The sequence below is a fragment of the Eutrema salsugineum genome, unplaced genomic scaffold (assembly GCF_000478725.1).
Source record: "Eutrema salsugineum unplaced genomic scaffold, Eutsalg1_0 scaffold_5, whole genome shotgun sequence".
Lineage (NCBI taxonomy): Eukaryota > Viridiplantae > Streptophyta > Magnoliopsida > Brassicales > Brassicaceae > Eutrema > Eutrema salsugineum.
The window spans coordinates 14,522,557-14,544,515 of record NW_006256612.1 but is presented as its reverse complement, the minus strand read 5'-3'; the positions used below and the strand labels follow the sequence as shown (position 1 = coordinate 14,544,515).

The 21,959-nt window shown below is 39.3% G+C and overlaps 3 protein-coding genes across 3 annotated transcripts; 2 read left to right on the top strand and 1 right to left on the bottom strand.

Moving 5' to 3' along the window:
- Positions 1-2,647: 2,647 nt before the first annotated feature.
- Positions 2,648-6,020, bottom strand: LOC18994450 (FT-interacting protein 1). Its single transcript, XM_006418097.2, has one exon. The coding sequence runs from the start codon at positions 5,937-5,939 to the stop codon at positions 2,892-2,894; it is 3,048 nt and encodes a 1,015-aa protein (XP_006418160.1). The 5' UTR covers positions 5,940-6,020; the 3' UTR covers positions 2,648-2,891.
- A 2,239-nt stretch (positions 6,021-8,259) lies between these two features.
- LOC18994449 (myosin-8) lies at positions 8,260-18,621 on the top strand. Its single transcript, XM_006418096.2, has 39 exons — positions 8,260-8,545; positions 9,179-9,307; positions 9,460-9,603; positions 9,689-9,834; positions 9,925-10,081; positions 10,349-10,407; positions 10,511-10,670; positions 10,752-10,901; positions 10,983-11,119; positions 11,213-11,359; positions 11,493-11,594; positions 12,013-12,070; positions 12,167-12,268; positions 12,426-12,463; positions 12,597-12,723; positions 12,845-13,012; positions 13,096-13,227; positions 13,325-13,434; positions 13,520-13,580; positions 13,671-13,848; positions 13,982-14,187; positions 14,341-14,460; positions 14,591-14,689; positions 14,790-15,002; positions 15,149-15,288; positions 15,366-15,480; positions 15,582-15,626; positions 15,721-15,771; positions 15,853-16,023; positions 16,280-16,432; positions 16,531-16,722; positions 16,885-17,013; positions 17,091-17,161; positions 17,353-17,449; positions 17,536-17,592; positions 17,710-17,766; positions 17,874-17,954; positions 18,042-18,124; positions 18,323-18,621. The coding sequence occupies exons 1-39, from the start codon at positions 8,543-8,545 to the stop codon at positions 18,432-18,434; spliced, it is 4,500 nt and encodes a 1,499-aa protein (XP_006418159.1). The 5' UTR covers positions 8,260-8,542; the 3' UTR covers positions 18,435-18,621.
- A 291-nt stretch (positions 18,622-18,912) lies between these two features.
- LOC18994448 (eukaryotic translation initiation factor 2 subunit gamma) lies at positions 18,913-21,705 on the top strand. The gene is made up of 9 exons (XM_006418095.2): positions 18,913-19,027; positions 19,272-19,406; positions 19,495-19,556; positions 19,696-19,808; positions 19,907-20,009; positions 20,222-20,449; positions 20,527-20,745; positions 20,851-21,111; positions 21,226-21,705. The coding sequence occupies exons 2-9, from the start codon at positions 19,298-19,300 to the stop codon at positions 21,526-21,528; spliced, it is 1,398 nt and encodes a 465-aa protein (XP_006418158.1). The 5' UTR covers positions 18,913-19,027; positions 19,272-19,297; the 3' UTR covers positions 21,529-21,705.
- Positions 21,706-21,959: the final 254 nt, after the last annotated feature.

Sequence of the window (21,959 nt, the reverse complement as noted above, 5' to 3'; positions counted from 1 at the left end):
CAAATTTTTCCAAACTTTATTCAGATGATTGAAACTCAATTCAACATAAAGGTTAAGGGGGTTAGATCCGACAATGCTCCAGAACTAAACTTTACCACCTTTTATCAATCTAAAGGCATTGTGCCATACCACTCTTGCCCTGAAACTCCCCAACAAAATTCAGTTGTTGAACGCAAGCATCAACACATTTTAAATGTGGCTCGTTCACTCTTCTTTCAATCCCAAATCCCTCTCCAATACTGGGGTGACTGTATCTTAACCGCAGTTCACCTCATTAACCGATTACCTGCTCCTGTTCTTCACGATAAAAGCCCTTTTGAAGTTTTAACAAAGAAATTACCAGATTATACTCAACTCAAAATCTTTGGTTGTCTTTGTTATTCTTCTACTTCTCCTAAAGGTCGTCACAAATTTGATCCTCGTGCCCGTGCTTGTATTTTTCTTGGCTATCCCTCTGGTTATAAGGGTTATAAACTTCTTGACCTTGAAACCAATTCTATTCACATCTCACGACACGTCGTTTTTCATGAAGACCTTTTCCCTTTCGTTGGAACAGATCCTTTATCCTCTGATGATTTCAACTTCTTTCCAGATATACCATCTCTACCTATCCATCCAACTTCTAACCAATCTGTTCAACCTATTCCCACACAGTCTTCTTTGGTTTCCGAACCTTCTTTACAAAATTCTGAACAATCTGTTCAATCTCTTAAAAGACATTCGAAGAAACTAGCTTATCTTCAAGACTATTATTGTCACTCTGTGGAATCATCTACAATTCAAGAAATTTCTAAATTTCTTTCCTATACTCAACTTTCTTCGGTCCACCTCTCATTCCTTGTTTCCATTGATAAAATCCGTGAACCTAAAACCTATGCTGAGGCAAGGAAACTTCTGGTATGGGATGATCCTATGGACGAGGAGATTGATGCTTTGGAAGTGACAAATACTTGGACTGTTTGCACTTTACCTCCTGATAAAAAACCCATAGGATGTAAATGGGTATACAAGGTAAAGTTCAACGCTGACGGGTCTGTGGAAAGGTATAAAGCCCGTCTCGTTGCTAAAGGCTATACACAGCAGGAAGGAGTAGACTATACCGAAACGTTCTCTCCGGTTGTTAAACTCACGACTGTCAAACTGATCTTGGCTCTATCGGCAATTCATAACTTCACTCTTCATCAACTGGATATCTCGAATGCTTTTCTCAATGGAGATCTTGATGAAGAAATTTACATGAAGTTACCTCCAGGATATGCTGATAAGAAGGGGGACTCTCTTCCTCCAAATGATGTGTGTAAGTTGCAAAAATCTCTCTATGGTCTCAAACAGGCATCGAGGCAATGGTTCCTGAAGTTTTCATCCACTCTTCTTGCTCTGGGTTTTACTCAGACATATTCGGATCACACTTGGTTTATGAAAACCACCTCAACTGTTTTCTTATGTGTGCTTGTGTATGTTGATGATATTCTCATCGCAAGTAACAATGATGAGGCGGTGGACACTCTCAAATCTCAACTCAAGTCGTCCTTCAAACTGCGAGACCTCGGTCCACTTAAGTACTTTCTTGGTTTAGAGATTGCAAGATCTGATAAGGGTATTCATGTTTGTCAACGAAAATATGCCCTGGATCTGCTTGATGATGTTGGTCTACTCGGATGCAAACCTTCTACGATTCCTATGGATCCTCATATCAAACTAGCCAAGGATAGTGGAGGTGATTTTGTTGATAAAAAGACATATTGTCGTCTTATTGGTAGACTGATGTATTTGCAGATTACTCGTCCTGACATTACGTTTGCCGTAAACAAACTCAGTCAGTTTTCCGAAGCTCCTCGTGAAGCTCATCAACAAGCTGTTTTCGAGGTTCTGCGTTATATCAAGGGTACCATAGGCCAAGGTTTGTTCTATTCTTCCACAGCTGAACTACAAATCCAAGCTTTTGCTGATGCAGACTGGGCCTCATGTCAAGACACACGCCGTTCAACTTCGGGCCATTGTATCTTTCTTGGCACTTCTTTGATCTCTTGGAAGTCGAAGAAGCAACAAGTGGTCTCCAAAAGCTCCACGGAGGCTGAATACAGAAGTCTTTCTCTCATTACAGATGAATTGGTATGGCTTACTAACTTCTTTCGAGAATTGCATATTTCTTTAGTCAAGCCTACTTTACTCTTCTGTGGCTCACAATCTGCTATGCACATCACTCGTAACCCTGTTTTCCATGAACGAACTAAGCATATTGAGTCTGATTATCATAGCATCAGAGAAAGACTGGTTGCAGGGTTATTCAAGCTACTACATGTCAAAACTGATCTACAACTAGCTGACCCATTCACCAAGCCGTTGCATCCTGCTCCTTTCAAGCGTTTGGTAAGCAAGATGGGTCTTCTGAATATCTTCGTCCCATCTTGAGGGGGACTGTTGGTGTATATAGTATAGTTGTAGCTGTAGCTTAGTTGTAGTGTGTAAATAGAGATTAACCAGAGTCTGTGAACTGGTATAGATAAACCAGTATTTAATTAATTCAGTCTGAGGCTACCGGTTTAGGCCTGGTCAATGTATATAAACCCATCATTGTACATTTGTACAAATTAATGAGAATGAGATTTTTCCGTAATGATGACAAATCTAAAGGATGTCTGTTTTCTTATATTACACATGCTTAGTTCCTCACGTGGGACCAAAAGCAAAAAACTACAAGCAGTTAGCAAACTTTTGCCATGAACAGCAAAGCATCCTAAATCCTAATCATTAACACAACTGGTTGGTACAGTACCTACACCGGTTAACTAACCCAAAACAATTCCACTGAACCAAGAAGAATACCAAATAAACAAAATAATAACCTCTAAGAACATGATAATACCCTTGACATGTTTTTTAAAATACATCTAAAGCAAGCTATCGGCTCTAGACGGCAACCGCCTAAAGAAGCTAAGCCCACGTGACGGCAGCTTCCTCCTAAACCGAGGCGGTCTCAGATAATACAAACCGAAAACAGCGACCGTCAACTTAACCGGCACAATGTAGAACCCAACCGCAGCGACTAAACAGAACACCAAGAAGAGAAACGTCGCACGGGGGTCACGCCAGCTCAGCAACGCCTGTGCTCTCTCTCCCTGACTCGCCATGTCACCAATCACCATCTGAATCCTCCCGGCGATGCTCCTAACTCGATCATACCTCATTCTCACAGCCTCGAATCCTCTGCTCGTCGGAAACGTGTCAAACTCTTCGTCAAGCTCGTCGGGAAACACGGTTTCCGCGTGCGAGACACGTGCGTCCATGTGTGGTGGATGTCTAGGCCGCTTTCTGAAACGCCAAACGCCAACCGCAGCCGCGTAAAGAAATAAACACGGTAATATAAACTCCGGAAACAAAACCATAAACAAAAACACCACAACAAAAACCGTCGACCAAACCGGTTTAGTCCAACCTCTCATAACTTCAACCAATTTCGCAACCGCGACCAAACCCGAAATCACGTTTACTAGGCGGAAAAAATTAGCTTTGCTCCTTCTCATACTCCAAACATGGAAATCGTGATCAAACATATATTCCACAACCTCACGGCCTAAAGGCGGCTCAGCTCTACTTAGCCTTGCAGCAACCGCGTTTAGCGTCTGATACCGCAAACGCTCTAGCATATGAACGCCTAACGGCTGAGTATAATGCATCTTAGGAAGCAGCGGTAAAGTATACATCTGAAGCATATTAACAGAGTTACCACACGATAACCTAACTGCTAAGTGAAGCTCACCGGTTTTCTTCACACCAGTAGCGTGCAACACAATCAACGGATACGAATGCGTGTAAACTCGTTCTGTCTCTAGCGTAGACAGCCTAATCCTAACCTTACCAATCCGCGCATCAAGCGAGTTGTTATTGTTCCCGTCTATACGTGCGTTATCAAAAACACCTATAGTTACAACCGTGCAGGGGTCGTATACTTCCCAAGTATACTGCTCGTTCCACTTAGGACAAAGACTGTCCACAAAAGTTCTTGTTCTGATCCATTTAGGCCCGTACTTAGCCACGCAGTACGAGTCCGCGGTTCCACCGCTTTTCCCAGCCCTAACTTTCATCGGCATCAGGCCCGTTGCACCAAGAATCCCAATCTCTAAAAGCCCAACTTGCGGTTTCCAAAGCTCTTTCGCTGTAGGTCTAACATCGCTGCTATACATTGTCGCCTCATCCAAAACATGGTAGCCACCGTCTAGCGACAATCGAAGATGGATCCTTGAACCAAACCGATTGTTGATGTTGTTTTTACCGTTCTCTAAGCAAAACCATCTCGAACCAAGCAGCTGATCCCCTGTTCGTCTCTCAACAGCCGCAACAGGAATCTGAACCCTACCAACACCAACGTCGTTTTGTCCTCCCATTGCACCACCTGAAACACGATCCTCTACAATAACAGTAATGTAATCCTCAAACGGCTCTGCAACCACAAACATCAAATCCTCATTCCAATAAGGATTTGAAAAGCTCCGGGTAGGGTTTGCAGGGGAGATAGCGGTCCGCAGAATCTGATTCCCGACTTGTAGCTTAGCGGAGAGCTCGGGAAACCTCATGAGACCTGATCCTTTGTCCATGATAGAAACGTCTTGAGCCTCGATCACGGAAACCCTAAGGTACCATAGCTTAGGAGACAAGTAAACCTTTGATTTGATCGACGACAAACTTTCAGTGTGCACATTTCCAGCTTTTGAATGCCATGCCTCAGCGAAAGCCTCGTCAGCTTGAGTCCCAAACCACACGGAAACCATAAGCTCTCCTCCACCTCTACTGCTGTTTCTACTCTCTATTTTGTACCACTGTGGAGCTAACTGACTATCAGGAGGAACCCGGGTTGGTATTTCGCTTATATCAAACCAGATCCGACCCGAGTACTCGTCTTTGTTACCTTCTTTGACGAAAATCTCAACTACTGACGATTGAATGGTTTCTTTAGAAAAGGCAAAAACTTGATTCCACTCAGGATTATTCGAATTCAAGCTCACCTTTTTAGTAACTCCCCTGTAATTACCCAATTTCACTTCTGACACCACTTCGCCGGATACTGATAAGTCTTTAGCTTTCACGATTCTTATGTAAAGGTACTGCATTTGCTCAACTAGATCGTAAGTTGAGCTTGTTTTGTCCTTGTGACTACTCGAACCGCCAACACCACCACTACTTCCTCCAAGACGAGGCTTTGTCTCCTTAAGCGAAAACTCACTCGACCCGTTTGAGTAAACGAAGGGTCCGGGTCCGGGTCCAGGTATGGGTCCAGGCATCGGACCGGGAAGAGCGGTTATCACGAGTGGCTTTATCTCACTTTGGTTCGGATAGAACGGAAGCATCCTTTGTCCTTGACCATTATGCTGTTGACTTCCTCTGTTGTGATTGTGAAGAGCTATCTGTAGCTGTTGTTGCTGTTGCTGTTGAATCGCCATGGAAGAGCTCAAGTTCTGAACTTTCTTGCTCTTCTTTGACCCACCCGACCCGTTAACCCGATAGAGATTCTCACCCTTCTCCGCCATTGTGGTGACGTAGTGTTTCACGCTGATTTCACCTCGCACGTGCGAGAAGAGGCTTCTCTTTTCAAGCGTGTACAGCTGAACCACTGATTCTCCTTCTCTTCCAACGCTAGACCCCAAAACCCTGACTTTACCCAAAAAGTTTCTGCTGTTAGAGGAACGCTTCTCGTTGAAAACACTGATTTCCAGGGTTTTGTAGCGGAGGTCGTTGACGTCGATGACGTGGAAGACGAGCTTCTCGTTCCAGATTGGGTTAAGGTCTTTGGTCTTGACCTGAGTTCGGAGACGCTGGTTCTCGAACTCGACTTCCACGAATGGAGATGAAGATCCTTCGCCGTCTTTTGGCATGAGATTGTGGGCACCCACGATCTCCACCACAAGCTTCTCGTTGCCGTTGCCGGCTTTAGCATCAATCATGACGGGTTTAGGCTTAGCAAAGTAGAGATTACAATGGGGAAAAGGGAAAAATGAGAAAGTAGAGATGGAGATAAACTTGAAAGAGACAGAGATTGATAGCACAAGGCAAGTGAAAGGACAGTAGAGTGTAGAGTAGAGAGAGAGCGCGTGTCTGAAGATGCAGAGATTAACAAGAGAGAGCGTGCCAAGGAAGAGAATCTGGATTTTGTGTTTTTTTTTTTCCTTATTAAACTGATTTTTTCAAATTTCAGATATTTATCGGTTAGAATAAACTTTCTGGCAAGGTATTGAATGTGTTTCCTTTGTAGTTTGATTAAAATATGACTTCACGTTCGCTAGAAAAAAAAAAAATTTTAAAACGACAGCTTTTTGTATCTATATGATAGAACAGAGAACATAAAGGAAGGGAACTTAGGGGAAAGGGACAGAACAGCCTCGAGGTTCACGCATAGTGGTCGCGCGTGGATTAACGACGTCTCTGACCAATGACAATGCTCTGCTCTGCCTCTTATCGTATACTTTTTGCCTTCCTCCTGATCCAGTAGGACCCGTTTTCGCCAATTTTTGTTTAATTAACATTTACTCTCTTGTGAGGAAATAAATTCAGAAATGAATGTGGGTTTCACGCGCCGAGATTAACGAGTGGGAGATGACGGAAAAATAAGAGGTTCGCTGAATCCTCGTGGCAGGTCAAACCTCAAAAGGTCTATGGAACAGCAATTTGTCTCAAAAGAGTATTTGTCAGAAGCATACGAAGTATAAAAAAACAGTGTGACAAATGAAATTAATAATAAATGCCTGTAATTAAATTTATATTATGGGAACTCTTAAAAAGCAAGAAGAACGTTAAGTATACAATGACAAACCTGCAAACTCAAGTCCTAACCTTTTCCATAATATAAATTCTTGCATGAAGTATTTGTCAAAAGAGTATTCGTCCTTTTTTTTTATTATTCTGCAGGCTTTTTGTGCATGCAAGAATTTATTGAAAAACAAAATCAAAACATGCAAGAACTACAAAAGTTCATCCTTGCTAATGGCTGCCACGTGGCGTTCACTTCATAGTCCTGGGAAATCCTATGCCTTGTGACTCTTTATCACAACTCAAGAAATTCAAAATACATACTAATTTGTCTGTCCATAAGTTTTATTTTTCTGCTCATTACCATCCGTGAAGTACCACATGATTTCTACCTTTTATTTTCTATCCCGTTGAACTATACGTACAAAATATTTTCTAGGTTTTCTCGGTCGCCGTATTTCGTCAAGGTCAAACCGATAAGATAATGAGGTTTCAGACTTTTATGCCAAAATGATTACACCGTATATATGGATCTCGTGTTTTAACCTATCTAACTATACAAAACTTAATTTATACAGACCGTGATCCGCGACAATGACAAGTGACAACGTTGTCGCGAACGATTAATCAGAGTCCACGAACGATTAAAGATAGTCCATCTAAACCACTAAGGTCGAAAGTTTGCAATCGTTGAATTAAACGTCAAAATGATCCGTTCGGTGGCTGCTTAAACAACAAGAAGAAGAACGGAAGTTCTCACTTTCTTGTATCACAAAATATATGTAGTAACTTCCCTATTTTTTTACAAAGTCAGTGATCTTACTTAATTAATGGATTTTAGAGAGAGTAATAATATTGGGTTAATTAAGCTAAAGCCTAAAGGCCTTTAACACTTTTAATTACATTAATGTTAAAGCCCAATATCTTGTGGCAAAAGCCCTATAATGATACGGGTTCATTAAAACGGGCCCAACTTCTACAATAAACCCGTATACAATTACGACAGTACAGTATATGCTTTTTAGTGCTATTCACTACTCGGGATGTTTGAATGTTTCCATATTTAATGCTACAGTATATATCTGAATGTTTCCATATTTTCCTAACTTTTCATCTAACGTGTATATGTACGTGCTACATGCTAGATGCTACATGCAATGATAAGATCATAAGAATCTGGATATCAAATCTTTTTTAATTTTTTTAAAATAGTATATTAAGAACATTTGAGCACTATATGTATCAAGAATCAATCAGCATGGGTTAATACATAAAAAACCGTTATATGAGTTGTATAAAGACAAAATTAAAAAAGAAGTAGATAATGGATTTTGTAAGAAAGCAGACAGAATTAGTTTTTCCGCGTCCGAAATACTAGCTCGTAATATCAAAGAAAATTCAGGGGTGGTTTGGGGAAAATGATGTCTTAATTCAACGTCTAGTTATAATGCTGTCATTTTATAATTAAAGTAAAATTTTCTCCAGACAAATCCCAAAGGTGGGGGAGGTAAGGGGAGAGGGAAGCACGAAAGAAAGGCAAACGAAAAATTAGAGAACAAAAATAATATTCAAATCAGAAAATTTTCGACATTACAAAATCATAAACGCGTCTCGATTTTGCTATTCCTATTTTTTTTCCTCTGGGAATCGAATCTCGGACATTCTCGCAACCATTTCGCATTCGCATTGACGGTGCATTGTCGGTGTTTGGAGGCTTTAGTTACAAAAAGTTCAATGTTGCTTTGATCACAACTAGATCCAGAGAAAGCAAGAACATTGAGTTTCTAATTCGTGAAACATAATGGTAAAGGTTTCATGGGTTTTTGGATGCTTTTTTTCTTCTGTGTTGATTGCCATTTTTTTCCTTCGTTGTATTTATGATGAAGAACGATAAAGAAGGGTTTATGTTTTGCTTTATTTGCCCGCGTATTGTCGTTTGATTAATCTGAGTTTTGACTTATAGCAACCGATGAAATTTGAGTTTAGCTATTGTGAAGTTTTCAATCTTTGAAATGCTCTTTTGTGCTGTTTCTTTGAGTAATATCATTTCGTTCGTAACAGAGTCAATGTTACGACAGAGAGATTCGAAATCGATTCGGACACTCTTGTCAGAGTTTGGTGCTTAACTTCTTTGATTCTCCATTAGCTACTAGTGGTTACAAAAATGCGTTCAATGTGTAGGCGCATTGATGCGGTTTCTGGTCACATTGAAGCAGCAATTCTAAATGCGCTTTGAAGCTATTTGAAAGTTGGTTGATTGTATTTACGACACACTGCAATTAATAATACTTGTTCATCGGATTTAGTATGGCCAAAAAGACTCTTTGTCACTGTTGTTAAGTTCTGGTTTTAAAATGTTTAAATCAGAAGTGTCCTTCAGTTCTTTGTTTACATTTCGGGAGATACTATACCCTTTTAACACCCGTTGTATCTGCAGGTTGCTACCTTCAATCCTGCTGTTGGGTCGCGTGTGTGGGTGGAGGACCCCGATGAAGCATGGCTAGATGGTGAAGTTGTAGAGGTTAATGGTGAACAGATCAAAGTTCTCTGCACTTCAGGAAAACAAGTATGTTCATGACATCTGTTTTACTTATAGGGCTATTCAGATGTTCATATTATTATTCATAATAGATATTACTCTACAATGCATGTGTGCTTGGCTTTGGAAGCATGAAAATCTATAATGATTGTTTTCTTCTTTTCTTGTTGGAAACACAGGTTGTTGTTAAAGCTTCGAATATTTATCCAAAAGATGTCGAAGCGCCAGCATCTGGGGTGGAGGATATGACAAGGCTGGCTTATTTACATGAGCCTGGAGTCCTTCAGAATTTGCAATCAAGATATGATATAAATGAGATATATGTGAGTAATTCATAGAGATTGATAGGCCATTGCATATCCTTGTTATTTACTCTTTGCTATTAGTCTGAACCCAGTTTACTTTCAGACATACACGGGAAGCATACTGATTGCTGTTAACCCGTTTAGAAGACTACCACATCTCTATAGTAGCCACATGATGGCTCAATATAAAGGTGCCTCCCTCGGTGAGCTGAGTCCGCATCCTTTTGCCGTTGCCGATGCGGCATATAGGTAGTTTAGCATATACTCTTCGAACAATGTTTTCCTTTTTGTTGTTAGTTTTATGCCAATTGCAGATTTTCTTGGTTTATTCTATTGCAGACAGATGATTAATGAAGGAGTAAGCCAATCTATCCTGGTTAGCGGTGAAAGTGGCGCTGGTAAAACTGAAAGCACAAAGTTGCTTATGAGATATCTTGCTTACATGGGAGGGAGAGCTGCTGCCGAGGGAAGGAGTGTTGAGCAGAAAGTTTTGGAGGTGAAAAGATAGTTGTGGATGTTTTTATGTTTTGGTATATATAGAGAATTGTCAGGTTTTGGTCTTATCTGTTATCAGGTGATTTTGAATTAGAATCTGGAGTAAATAAGTACACCAAACCTTAGAAAAGTGATTCTAGTAGGCTATATTAAATGTTCAGCTTCCTTTGAATTCATGGTAGTCTTTCCTGGTTTTTTGTTTTTTTGTTTTGGTGTGTGTGTGCTATGATCTGTTTCTTATTGCTTCTTATATTTATGTTTCATACAGTCAAATCCTGTTTTGGAAGCATTTGGAAATGCAAAAACTGTTAGGAACAATAATTCCAGGTAATGAGGTTTTGTTATACGCTGCTTCGCATTCTTTCAATTCTATTCAAGTTTGTATTTTTTATGTGAAAGGTTCTAAATTCTCTATTTGTGTATCGTATAGTCGATTTGGTAAGTTCGTGGAGATTCAGTTTGACCAATCAGGGAGGATATCTGGAGCTGCTATAAGAACTTATTTGTTGGAAAGATCGCGTGTTTGCCAGGTCTCTGACCCCGAAAGAAACTATCATTGTTTCTACATGCTTTGTGCTGCACCAGAAGAAGTAAGTTTCATCTCAAAAATTAAATTTTGAAATAATCAGTGAAGTAACTGCTGATTCACGGCGTATTATCGTACATGTCAGGATGTTAAGAGGTTCAAGCTTGGTGATCCAAAGACATACCACTATCTCAATCAATCTAAGTGTCTTGCATTGGATGGTCTGAATGATGCGGAGGAATATCATGCAACAAGAAAGGCTATGGATGTCGTCGGGATTAGTTCTGAAGAGCAGGTAAATCCATCAGTTGAATTTAGCTAAACTTGCAATATTATCTTTATCACCAACTTCATAACTTTTTCGGTATGTCTCCAGGATGCAATTTTCCGTGTCGTGGCTTCCATTCTGCATCTGGGGAATATTGAATTTGCTAAAGGAACAGAGATTGATTCATCAATCCCCAGAGATGAAAAGTCTTGGTTTCATTTGAGAACCGCCGCTGAGCTTCTCAAGTAAATGGCTCGACTCATAGACTGAAGTGGGTTGCTTCTGTATGTGACAAAAGTTGGTTTCCTTATTCACATAATCTTTTCTTTTATTTGCAGGTGTGATGAAAAGTCACTTGAGGATTCTCTATGCAAGCGTATCATGGTAACCCGTGATGAAACCATCTCAAAAACTCTCGATCCAGAAGCCGCTACTCTTAGCAGAGATGCTTTGGCCAAAATCATGTACTCAAGGTTGTTTGACTGGTGAGTTTCTCTGTTCTTTCTAGATGAAGATATTCTCAGTAGCTACATGCCTACATCTCTTCATCTGAAGTAGTAAGTTTGAATTGTATTTCAACACAACTGTACAATACTTATTATTTTTCTTTCTATGCAGGCTCGTTGAGAAGATTAATAGTTCAATTGGTCAAGATCCTGACTCGAAGTACTTAATCGGTGTTCTTGATATTTATGGATTCGAGAGCTTCAAGACAAACAGGTGCTTAGCCGGTATGCCTGTTGTTTTCAATTGAATAGATGAGTTTCTTTACAAAAAAAGTCTAGAAAAACGGGAAACTCTGATAGTTTGACTTAACATACGGAATTTTTAATTTGTTTCATGTGGTTGTTTTTACATAATGTTTTATATTCGTCTGATCAACTTCATCCCCAGAGCAATGCTTTTTCAAACGTGGACGGTTGAGAATATTCTATATTTCCTATTTTTGTTTGAGCTTGTGAGCTTACCCAGTTAAATGTTATTAGTGAAACAGTAATGTTATACATATGCATCTGATTAAACTTATCAGTAGGAAAAGTACTTCTCTGTTTGGCTGTCCAAGGATTCATGACCACGTTGGGTTCTTGTTTGTCATTGTTCTATGGCCCATTGCTTACCGTTTCTAGTATTTTTGCAGTTTTGAGCAATTTTGCATCAATTTGACTAATGAGAAACTTCAGCAGCACTTTAATCAGGTTTTGATCAAAGAAGCTCTTCCATTCTGATCTTCATTTTAGACCTTGTATTTCTGCCATAGTTTTTTCTAACTGGTGTAACGTCGCACTATGCAGCATGTCTTTAAAATGGAGCAAGAAGAGTATAAGAAGGAGGAGATCAATTGGAGCTATATCGAGTTTGTAGACAATCAAGATATTTTGGACCTAATAGAAAAGGTTTCATGTGGATAATTTATAAGTTTCTTTATGCATGGCAACTAACATGTTGCTTCTTTGTGATAGCTATCTTTCTTGTTATGTCACTGATATATTATGTTTTAACTCTCATTTCATTAGTTGTTCATTCTTGTTGTTTGTTTTTGTTTACCTTCAGAAACCCGGAGGTATAATTGCTCTTCTAGATGAAGCTTGGTGAGTTTGAAACTCAATCTTATATGCTAATCCATTCTTTAGCTCAGCTTTCGGATTACTTCTCTAATCTGATTCTGTTTTTTTTTTTTTTTTTTTTTTTCAATGTGGCTGAAGTGAGTGTTTCGTTTTGCAGCATGTTTCCTAGATCAACACACGAGACATTTGCTAATAAGCTATACCAGACATACAAAAACCACAAGCGTTTTACCAAGCCGAAATTGGCTCGCAGCGACTTCACAATTTGTCATTATGCTGGTGATGTGAGCATCTTTTGCTTGTCCGCTGCGTTCATAGTTTCACAAGATTGTGAAAATATATATAAGAAAGTCAGTAATTGGTTTGTAAATATCTCGTTTAACAACCATGAGGGTATTGTTACAGGTCACCTATCAGACAGAATTTTTCCTAGACAAGAACAAGGATTATGTTATTGCTGAGCATCAAGCGTTGTTAAATGCTTCTACATGTTCCTTTGTTGCAAATTTGTTTCCACCGTTATCTGACGATTCCAAACAATCAAAATTCTCCTCTATCGGTACCCGTTTCAAGGTGAGTCTGGTTCTGGTCTCCACTGTTTTAATCTGTTTTATTTTTCTTGAAGTTACAGATTCCATGTTTGTGCTTCTTTGCAGCAACAATTGGTTTCATTGCTTGAGATTCTTAATACAACGGAGCCACATTATATCCGATGTATAAAGCCTAATAATCTCCTGAAGCCTGGAATCTTTGAGAACCAAAATGTTCTACAGCAACTACGTTGCGGGGTAGGAATGACATCCAGTTTCAGTTAAATAACCAAGCTTCTCGTTACAATTATCATTTCCGGGATAAATGATTTTTTGGGTGTTCTTCTGACCTCAGGGAGTGATGGAGGCAATCCGGATTAGCTGTGCTGGTTATCCTACTAGGAAGCACTTTGACGAGTTCTTGAACAGATTTGGTATCCTTGCTCCACAAGTGTTGTACAAGAAGTAAGATGTCTCTTCCTCTCCGGATATTCCTTCTACGCAAGGTTAATATCAATGACTTATCTTACTGACTCCTTGTTTATATTAGTTCTGACGAACCAGCTGCTTGCAAGAAACTACTTGATAAGGCGGGACTTGACGGATATCAGGTAATTTCTTTGACCACCAAAATATTATCTGTCAGTTTCAGGCTGCTTATAAGATGAGTTACCTGAGAGTTGAAGGGATTTCTTTTGTAGATTGGTAAGTCCAAAGTTTTTCTTAGGGCCGGACAAATGGCAGACTTGGATACTCGAAGAACTGAAATCCTGGGAAGATCGGCGAGCATTATCCAAAGAAAAGTACGATCATATCTTGCACAGAAAACTTTTATCCAACTACGTAGTTCTTCTACACAGATCCAGGCAGTTTGCAGAGGTATTTAATAACCTGCTGAATCATTTGTAGAATTCTGCCTGCTAGACTGTAGACTGGCTTCTTCATGTTCGTCTTTGTTTTCTTAACTTATATCTAAAACTAACATGCAAACATATGCGTCACTATTTTTCAGGTTATCTTGCTAGAATTATATACGAAAGCATGCGGAGGGAAGCTGCTGCTTTGAAAATCCAGAGAGACTTGCGTATGTTTCTGGCTAGGAAAGCTTACACTGAGATGTTTTCTGCTACTGTTTCAATTCAAGCGGGTATGCGTGGTATGGTTTCTCGAAAAGAACTGTGTTTCAGAAGACAGACTAAAGCTGCAACAATAATCCAGGTATGATGTTTTTAAACTACTGAAGTATGTTGCTATCAAATTTGAATGCTCATGAAAGACTACTATACATTAGAAAACCCTTCAATAAGAATGGGAATAGTGATTTTTCTCTGTGTGGCAATTCTAATCGATACCGCCCATTTTACATTACAGAGCCGGTGTCGTGTATACTTGGCTCGGCTGCATTACAGAAAACTAAAGAAAGCAGCCATCACAACACAATGTGCATGGAGAGGAAAAGTTGCACGTAAAGAACTCAAAAACCTTAAGATGGTGAGATGTGGTTTCTTTCTTTGCTTAGATTTGCTTCTTTTGTCAAATGAACTATTTTCCGAAGTTGACTTCTTAAGGTATTGTTTGCACGGAAACCAATATAATTTCTACATATTCATGTTACACACAGGCTGCTCGAGAAACAGGAGCTCTCCAAGAAGCCAAAAACAAGCTAGAGAAGCAAGTTGAGGAACTCACATGGAGATTGCAGTTGGAAAAACGAATGAGGGTGAGCTCTTCTAGAAAAAGTTCTCATCAAATAAACCTCTGATTTCTTGCATTTAATTGAGATTGCTAAGAGTATCCTCTCTTCATTCTAAACGCTGCAGACTGACCTGGAAGAGGCCAAGAAACAAGAAAATGCGAAGTATGAGTCTTCTTTAGAGGAAATTCAGAATAAATTCAAAGAAACTGAGGCGTTGCTTATTAAAGAGCGTGAAGCTGCCAAGAAAGTTTCTGAGGTGCTCCCTATTATTAAGGAGGTTCCTGTAGTTGACCAGGAACTAATGGAGAAACTCACAAATGAAAATGAAAAGCTGAAGGTGTGTCTCAATTCTGGATCTGTCAGCTTACGGTGGTTAACTGGATACCACAAAAAATCCGCAATAATACTATCTAGAGAACCATCGACCAAATGAAATCTCTACTACTAACTGTTGACCTCCTCTATATTGCTTGTCTTATGCAGGGGATGGTGAGTTCTCTGGAAATAAAGATAGATGAAACAGCAAAAGAACTTCAGGAGACAACCAGGATTAGCCAGGATAGACTAAAGCAAGCACTGGAGGCAGAATCTAAAGTAGTGAAGTTGAAGAGTGCAATGCAGAGGTACCGTTTGCAAGAATCTAACAGTTAGTAATGTATATTTCTCTTTTTCAAACAATTAGCTGATCTTTTATTTGCAGGCTTGAAGAGAAGATTTCAGACATGGAAGCTGAGAAACAAATTATGCGTCAGCAGACCATCTTAAACACTCCTGCGAAAACTGTTTCTGGGCATCCACCAACTGTAACTGTTAAAGTAAAATGTTTTCTCTGATCCTCTAATATATGCTCTTTTCGGCTACCTTCTACTTTGCTTGATGTTAATTTTTTTCTTTTTTTGCTAATCCCTGTTTGCAGAATCTGGAAAATGGCCACCGTACAAACTTGGAAAACCAATTCAATGTAGGGTATTTCGTCCAAACAGCTTTCTTGATCTCTAAGGTTTCTCAATTCTTTGTCTTTGCATATTCATTCATATGAGAAGCTACTTTTCCAGGAAACTGAGCTCGCTGGAAATGCTGGGAGATCTACTACAGAACGTCAACTTGTACTGGCCAATTACTTTAACACTCTATATACACTATTTAATGAGTAGCTCTGATACCCTGATGTTTTTCTGCCGCTGCAGGAGAATGTTGATACTCTTATTGACTGTGTTAAGGACAAAATCGGTTTCAGTAATGGGAAACCTATTGCTGCATTTACAATATACAAGTGTCTTCTTCATTGGAAATGCTTTGAATCTGAGAAGACTAGCGCGTTTGATCGTCTTATTGAGATGATTGGTTCCGCGATTGAGGTAAATTGAAATGCATTTATTGGGATTATGAAGATAGCTGATGTCCCAACATGAGGATTATTGAGTGTGTCTTAAAAATTTGTACACTGGCTCTGTCATTTACTAATCCTGGACTTGCATTCAGATTTGAAACTTTTTCTATAATGTCGTATGGTCACTTATATCCTTTCTTTCCTACACTGATCATAGTACAAGTCTTATAAATTGGAAGTTTTAACTGTCAACTGGATTACTAATTTTTTTTTTTTCTTTTCAGAATGAAGATGACAATGTTCATTTGGCGTATTGGTTAACAAACACATCGGCACTACTATTTTTACTTCAAAAAAGTCTTAAAACTGGTGGCACCGGAGCAACGGCAAGCAAGAAGCCACCCATCACAACTTCCTTGTTTGGAAGGATGGCCTTGGTATTTTAACTTCTGTGTTAGTTAGTACGGCTTTTTGACTGATCTTTTACTTTTCATGTTAAGACTGTTAACTATCCTTTTCCATATTGTTTAACCAGAGCTTCCGCTCGTCACCAAACCTTGCCGCCGCGGCTGAAGCTGCTGCTCTTGCGGTGATCCGCCCAGTGGAGGCAAAGTACCCGGCGCTGCTTTTCAAGCAACAGCTTGCAGCATATGTGGAGAAAATATTTGGGATGATTAGGGATAACTTGAAGAAAGAGCTCTCAGCTTTAATTTCTCTGTGCATTCAGGTTTCATTGACTTCTCTAGTCGCAGCTATATTCTAATATTGTCCCATCTTTACGTTGTATCCTGATGCTGTGACCACTTGCTTGCTGCTTTACACTTTAATGAATAATTGTGTTTTACTATTTTAACAAGTTTTTTTGTTCTGTCCAAACGATGAACTTCAGGCGCCGAGAATTTCAAAAGGAGGGATGCAAAGATCTGGTAGGTCGCTTGGAAAAGACTCCCCTGCTATTCACTGGCAGAGCATTATTGATGGTCTCAATTCGCTTCTTGCCATATTGAAAGAAAATTATGTAAGGAAATAGTAAAACCTACATGACATTGTTCTGTTTTCAACTCCTCAAATTCTCATATCTTTCATGGTGTACAGGTTCCTTTGGTACTCATCCAGAAGATACACACTCAAACTTTCTCGTTCATCAATGTGCAACTGTTTAACAGGTAGATAATACTTGAAAACTACATCTAATGGTTTTTACGCACTTTATCAGTTGGGAACTTTCTATCTAATTTATCACTTGAATTGTTAGTAAACTAAACCAAGTGACTGTTTTTACTGCCTAATTTCCTTATAGAAGCTAGACCATGGTCAAAAAGACATCTTACTCGGTTTTTTCCTTAACATCTTATAGCCTACTCCTGCGTAAAGAGTGCTGTACATTTAGCAATGGAGAGTTTGTAAAGGCTGGGCTTGCAGAGCTAGAGTTGTGGTGCGGCCAAGTGAATGAAGTAAATTCCCTCACGTATTCCTTACGAAAGAAACTTTCTTTCTTTTGGCTCATTTCATCATTTAGTTTCATTCTTTGATTTTACAGTATGCTGGTCCATCTTGGGATGAACTGAAACACATCAGACAAGCTGTTGGGTTCCTGGTGCGTTTTACTCTCCTTATAAATCAAAAGACGAATAAATGGAATCGAAAGATTGCGATTCACTGCTGTTTCCTCTAAAACCATACCAATAACTATCTTCACATCGTTACCCTGCAGGTTATCCACCAGAAGTACAGAGTATCATACGATGATATAGTACATGATCTTTGCCCGGTAAAAGCTCCTTTTTTAGCTCCTAGACACATGTTTTGAGGGATATTTTACCGGCTTAGACTCTTAATTCAAATCGCTTTCTTGATTCACTTTCCTTATTTGTTCAGATCCTCAGTGTCCAACAACTTTACCGGATATGCACATTATACTGGGACGACTGTTATAACACCCGAAGTGTGTCTCAAGAGGTACCTAGCTGAGAAAATATTAGCATCTTGGTATCAATTTCAACCCCTTTTTAGATCCTGAGCAAAGTATGAAACCTTCTCTCACAGGTAATATCGAGCATGCGTGCACTCATGACAGAGGAATCCAACGATGCAGACAGCAATTCCTTCTTATTGGATGATAATTCTAGGTAATATTCCTCTCTCGCTCGATATTCAAGGGAAATCATTCCCTGGTCCATGATTCTTGAATTGGTATGGATCAGAGCTGTTGGTTATAGTTTTCTAATAAATTTGGATATCTGCAAAAAAGATGGGATGGATAATGTAGTGTAGTCTCTGAGAATACAAGTAGAAACTATAACCGGATTCTCTTTATTTTGCGGCAGCATTCCCTTCTCAATCGACGAAATATCCAGTTCGATGCAAGAAAAAGACTTTGCAAGTGTCAAACCCGCGAAAGAGCTTCTTGAAAATCCAGACTTCGTTTTCTTGCACTAGTTTCTTGGGATTGAGAAGCTCGGATTCTAAAAGCTCTTCCTCTGTTTTTTTTTCAAGTCTGAGGTGGAGGGGTGCCTTCTTGAGCCAAAAGGAAAGAAGATGGGAACAAAGTGTAAATTTTCATTTGTTGCGGGTTTGTTTCTTACAAAACCTCTGTAATACTCACCAATTCATTCATTTATTATTTTTGACCCCATTTCAAAGTTTTCTCCTTTTTTTACCCAAGATTTATAAATGTTATAATTTTTGTTTAATTCACTGACCGCTCAGTTTTTAAGTCGACGACTCTGTATAATGAAATTCCTTTGTTGTTGTACGAAAATAAAATTAGTTGCACAGTTGGTCGGATGCGTTGAATCAATAGAACCGGTTACAATTATACCCAAAAAAAAAAGAACCGGAACCAACCGATGGGGGAAAAATAAATTAACTAACCGATTCGGTTATGGTATAACCTAACTTAAGAAAGGAAACCATATGAAAACCTGAGAAATCACACATCCTCGCGTTCTTTGGACTCTCTTCTCTTTATCGCCGCTAAAGCTTCGGCCTCCCGTGACGTCACAAGGTTCTCCGTTAGCCGTCGTCTACAGGTTTCTTCATCGATTGCAATCTCTTTTAGATATTTTCGGCTTCTCGAATATGTGATTAGGATTCTGGTCTCTTCGTTGAATGATTATATCCCTAGTTTCGCTTCTTAAATCTTGCTATTCGTAACGAGTAGTCAAACATATTCCTCTGATTTAGGGTCTTCGTTCGATTACCTAACTTCTTTCTCATGTGATACCTAGAAAATATTCGAACGCAATCTACTGATTACTGCTGGTGTTGAAGCAGGAGGAAGAAGCTTCAAATCTGTCATAATGTCTCGGAGCAAGGGTTTGGCTGAGCAAGACCTTAAGAAATTAGATGTAACTGTGCTTCATCCTTTGTCTCCTGAGGTCATTTCTCGTCAGGCAACTATTAATATAGGTAACCTTTGCATACATTACAGACCGCGTTTTAGTTTTCGTCTTCTCAAGCTGTTTTGGCCATTAAAGATTCTAGTGTTATATCTCAGGAACCATTGGGCATGTCGCTCACGGAAAGTCGACTGTTGTGAAAGCTATTTCTGGTGTGCAGGTAATTGACTCTGCCTTTTCCCCTGTTTTACTTTTCAGTGACCAAGAGTAATTTGAATCTGTGCTATATTTTTGTTACTTGATCGATTGGAGAGGATGCACTCACATATATCATTTGTATGATTTCCTGCTCTCTGCAGACTGTCCGTTTTAAGAATGAATTAGAGCGTAACATCACCATTAAGCTTGGATATGCAAATGCGAAGATTTACAAATGCGAGGATGAGAAATGCCCTAGACCAATGTGCTACAAGTGGGTTCTTGCCTGAGAAAAGTGTTTTTTTTTTTATTATTATAGATCTTCTAATATAAGGTTGTGCCTGAAAAATAACCACTTCTATGTTATTTTAGGGCATATGGAAGTGGTAAGGAAGACAACCCAAATTGTGATGTACCTGGATTTGAGAACTCCAAGATGAAACTATTAAGGCATGTGTCATTCGTGGATTGCCCGGTATGATGAGTTTTATGGTTCCCTTCATTCCTCTTAAAGCACTATTTTTCAAAGGATCTTATATTGTGTCAGTGATCTGTGCGTTGAAGTGTATCTTGAGGATGTTGATGTACTCCACCTGCATGCTTTTGGGTTGATGGAGAAGTATTAGATTTTTCCATCCTTGGCTTTGTCATTCTTGTTGTTGATGATCTTATTGTTCTATTCTTCAGGGACACGATATTCTCATGGCGACAATGCTTAACGGAGCAGCCATCATGGATGGTGCACTTCTTTTAATCGCTGCAAATGAGACCTGTCCGCAACCACAAACGTCTGAACATCTTGCTGCTGTTGAGATTATGCAACTTAAGCATATCATTATCCTCCAGAACAAGATTGACCTTATTCAAGAAAACGTTGCCATCAATCAGCACGAGGCAATTCAGAAATTCATAATGGTTTGGTTTTTATTATCTCTTGTTGCATTCTCATTTCATCTATTGGTTAAGCTAAGAATGTCACATTCTGTTGGCAGAACACTGTGGCTGATGGTGCTCCTATCGTACCCGTTTCAGCACAACTGAAATATAACATCGATGTTGTATGCGAGTATATTGTCAAGAAGATCCCAATCCCTAAGAGGAATTTTGTGTCACCACCAAATATGATAGTGATTCGGTCTTTTGATGTCAACAAACCTGGGTTTGAGGTTGATGAGATTAAAGGTGGAGTTGCAGGTGGAAGTATTCTTCGGGTATGTATCTATTTCTCTCTCTCTCTCTCTCTCTCTCTCTCTGATCTCTTGGGTACAACTTAATCCAGTGCGTTATCGGTTTTGCTAACAACATTTTTATCGTAGGGTGTTTTGAAAGTGAACCAATTAATTGAAATCCGACCTGGTATTGTTGTCAAAGACGAGCGTGGCAACCCAAAATGCACTCCAATCTACTCGCGCATAATTTCACTCTATGCGGAACAGAACGAGCTTCAGTTTGCTGTTCCTGGAGGTCTAATTGGAGTTGGAACAACAATGGATCCAACTCTTACTCGTGCGGATCGATTAGTTGGTCAAGTCCTTGGGGAAATCGGTTCTCTCCCTGATGTATTTGTTGAACTCGAGGTATAAACAACAACAACTCATGATTCAGAGTCCTTAAGTCCAAATGGGTCTTCTGTATTTTTCTCCTTTGGTAGATAGACAATTCGTTTTCTTATGTAAAAATCAATCTTTTAGGTGAACTTTTTTCTTCTACGGCGTCTGTTGGGAGTGAGAACAAAGGGATCAGAGAAACAAGGGAAAGTGTCAAAGCTAACAAAGGGAGAGATTCTGATGCTCAACATCGGTTCCATGTCCACTGGAGCCAAAGTTGTTGGAGTTAAGAACGATCTGGCTAAGTTGCAACTAACCGCTCCGGTTTGCACCAGCAAAGGAGAGAAAGTGGCTCTAAGCCGGCGTGTGGAAAAGCATTGGCGTTTGATTGGTTGGGGTCAGATTCAAGCTGGAACCACCACTGAAGTTCCTCCTTCACCGTTCTGAGAGGCGATGTCTTTTTTTTTTAGTTTTTTTTTTCTGGTTTCTGGAAAATTTTATCAACCCCTCAAAAGATAATAAAACTCTTCTATTTCACTGTGGGGGTTTTTGGAGAGTTCCTATTTGCCTGATAAATTTGTTACTAGCTTACTCTTGTTTGTGTTTATTAATTTTTTTGTCTCATGTTTTTTTATAATATTTTCTCTGTTTATTTATACTGGGAAATTCAGTATCATTGAACTTTTTCAGAAACGTTTTTTAAAAAATATATTTTATGTTTTCTAATAAAATTTCCAGTGTAAGAAGTGAGTAAAAAACTGTTTATTAACTAAATAAGATAATACATCTTCTTCCGGTTAAGTAACAATTTTTTGTACAAATTAAATAAAATTCGAGAGTGATCTAAGTTAAAGTGTTGAACTAGTATTAAGAAATGC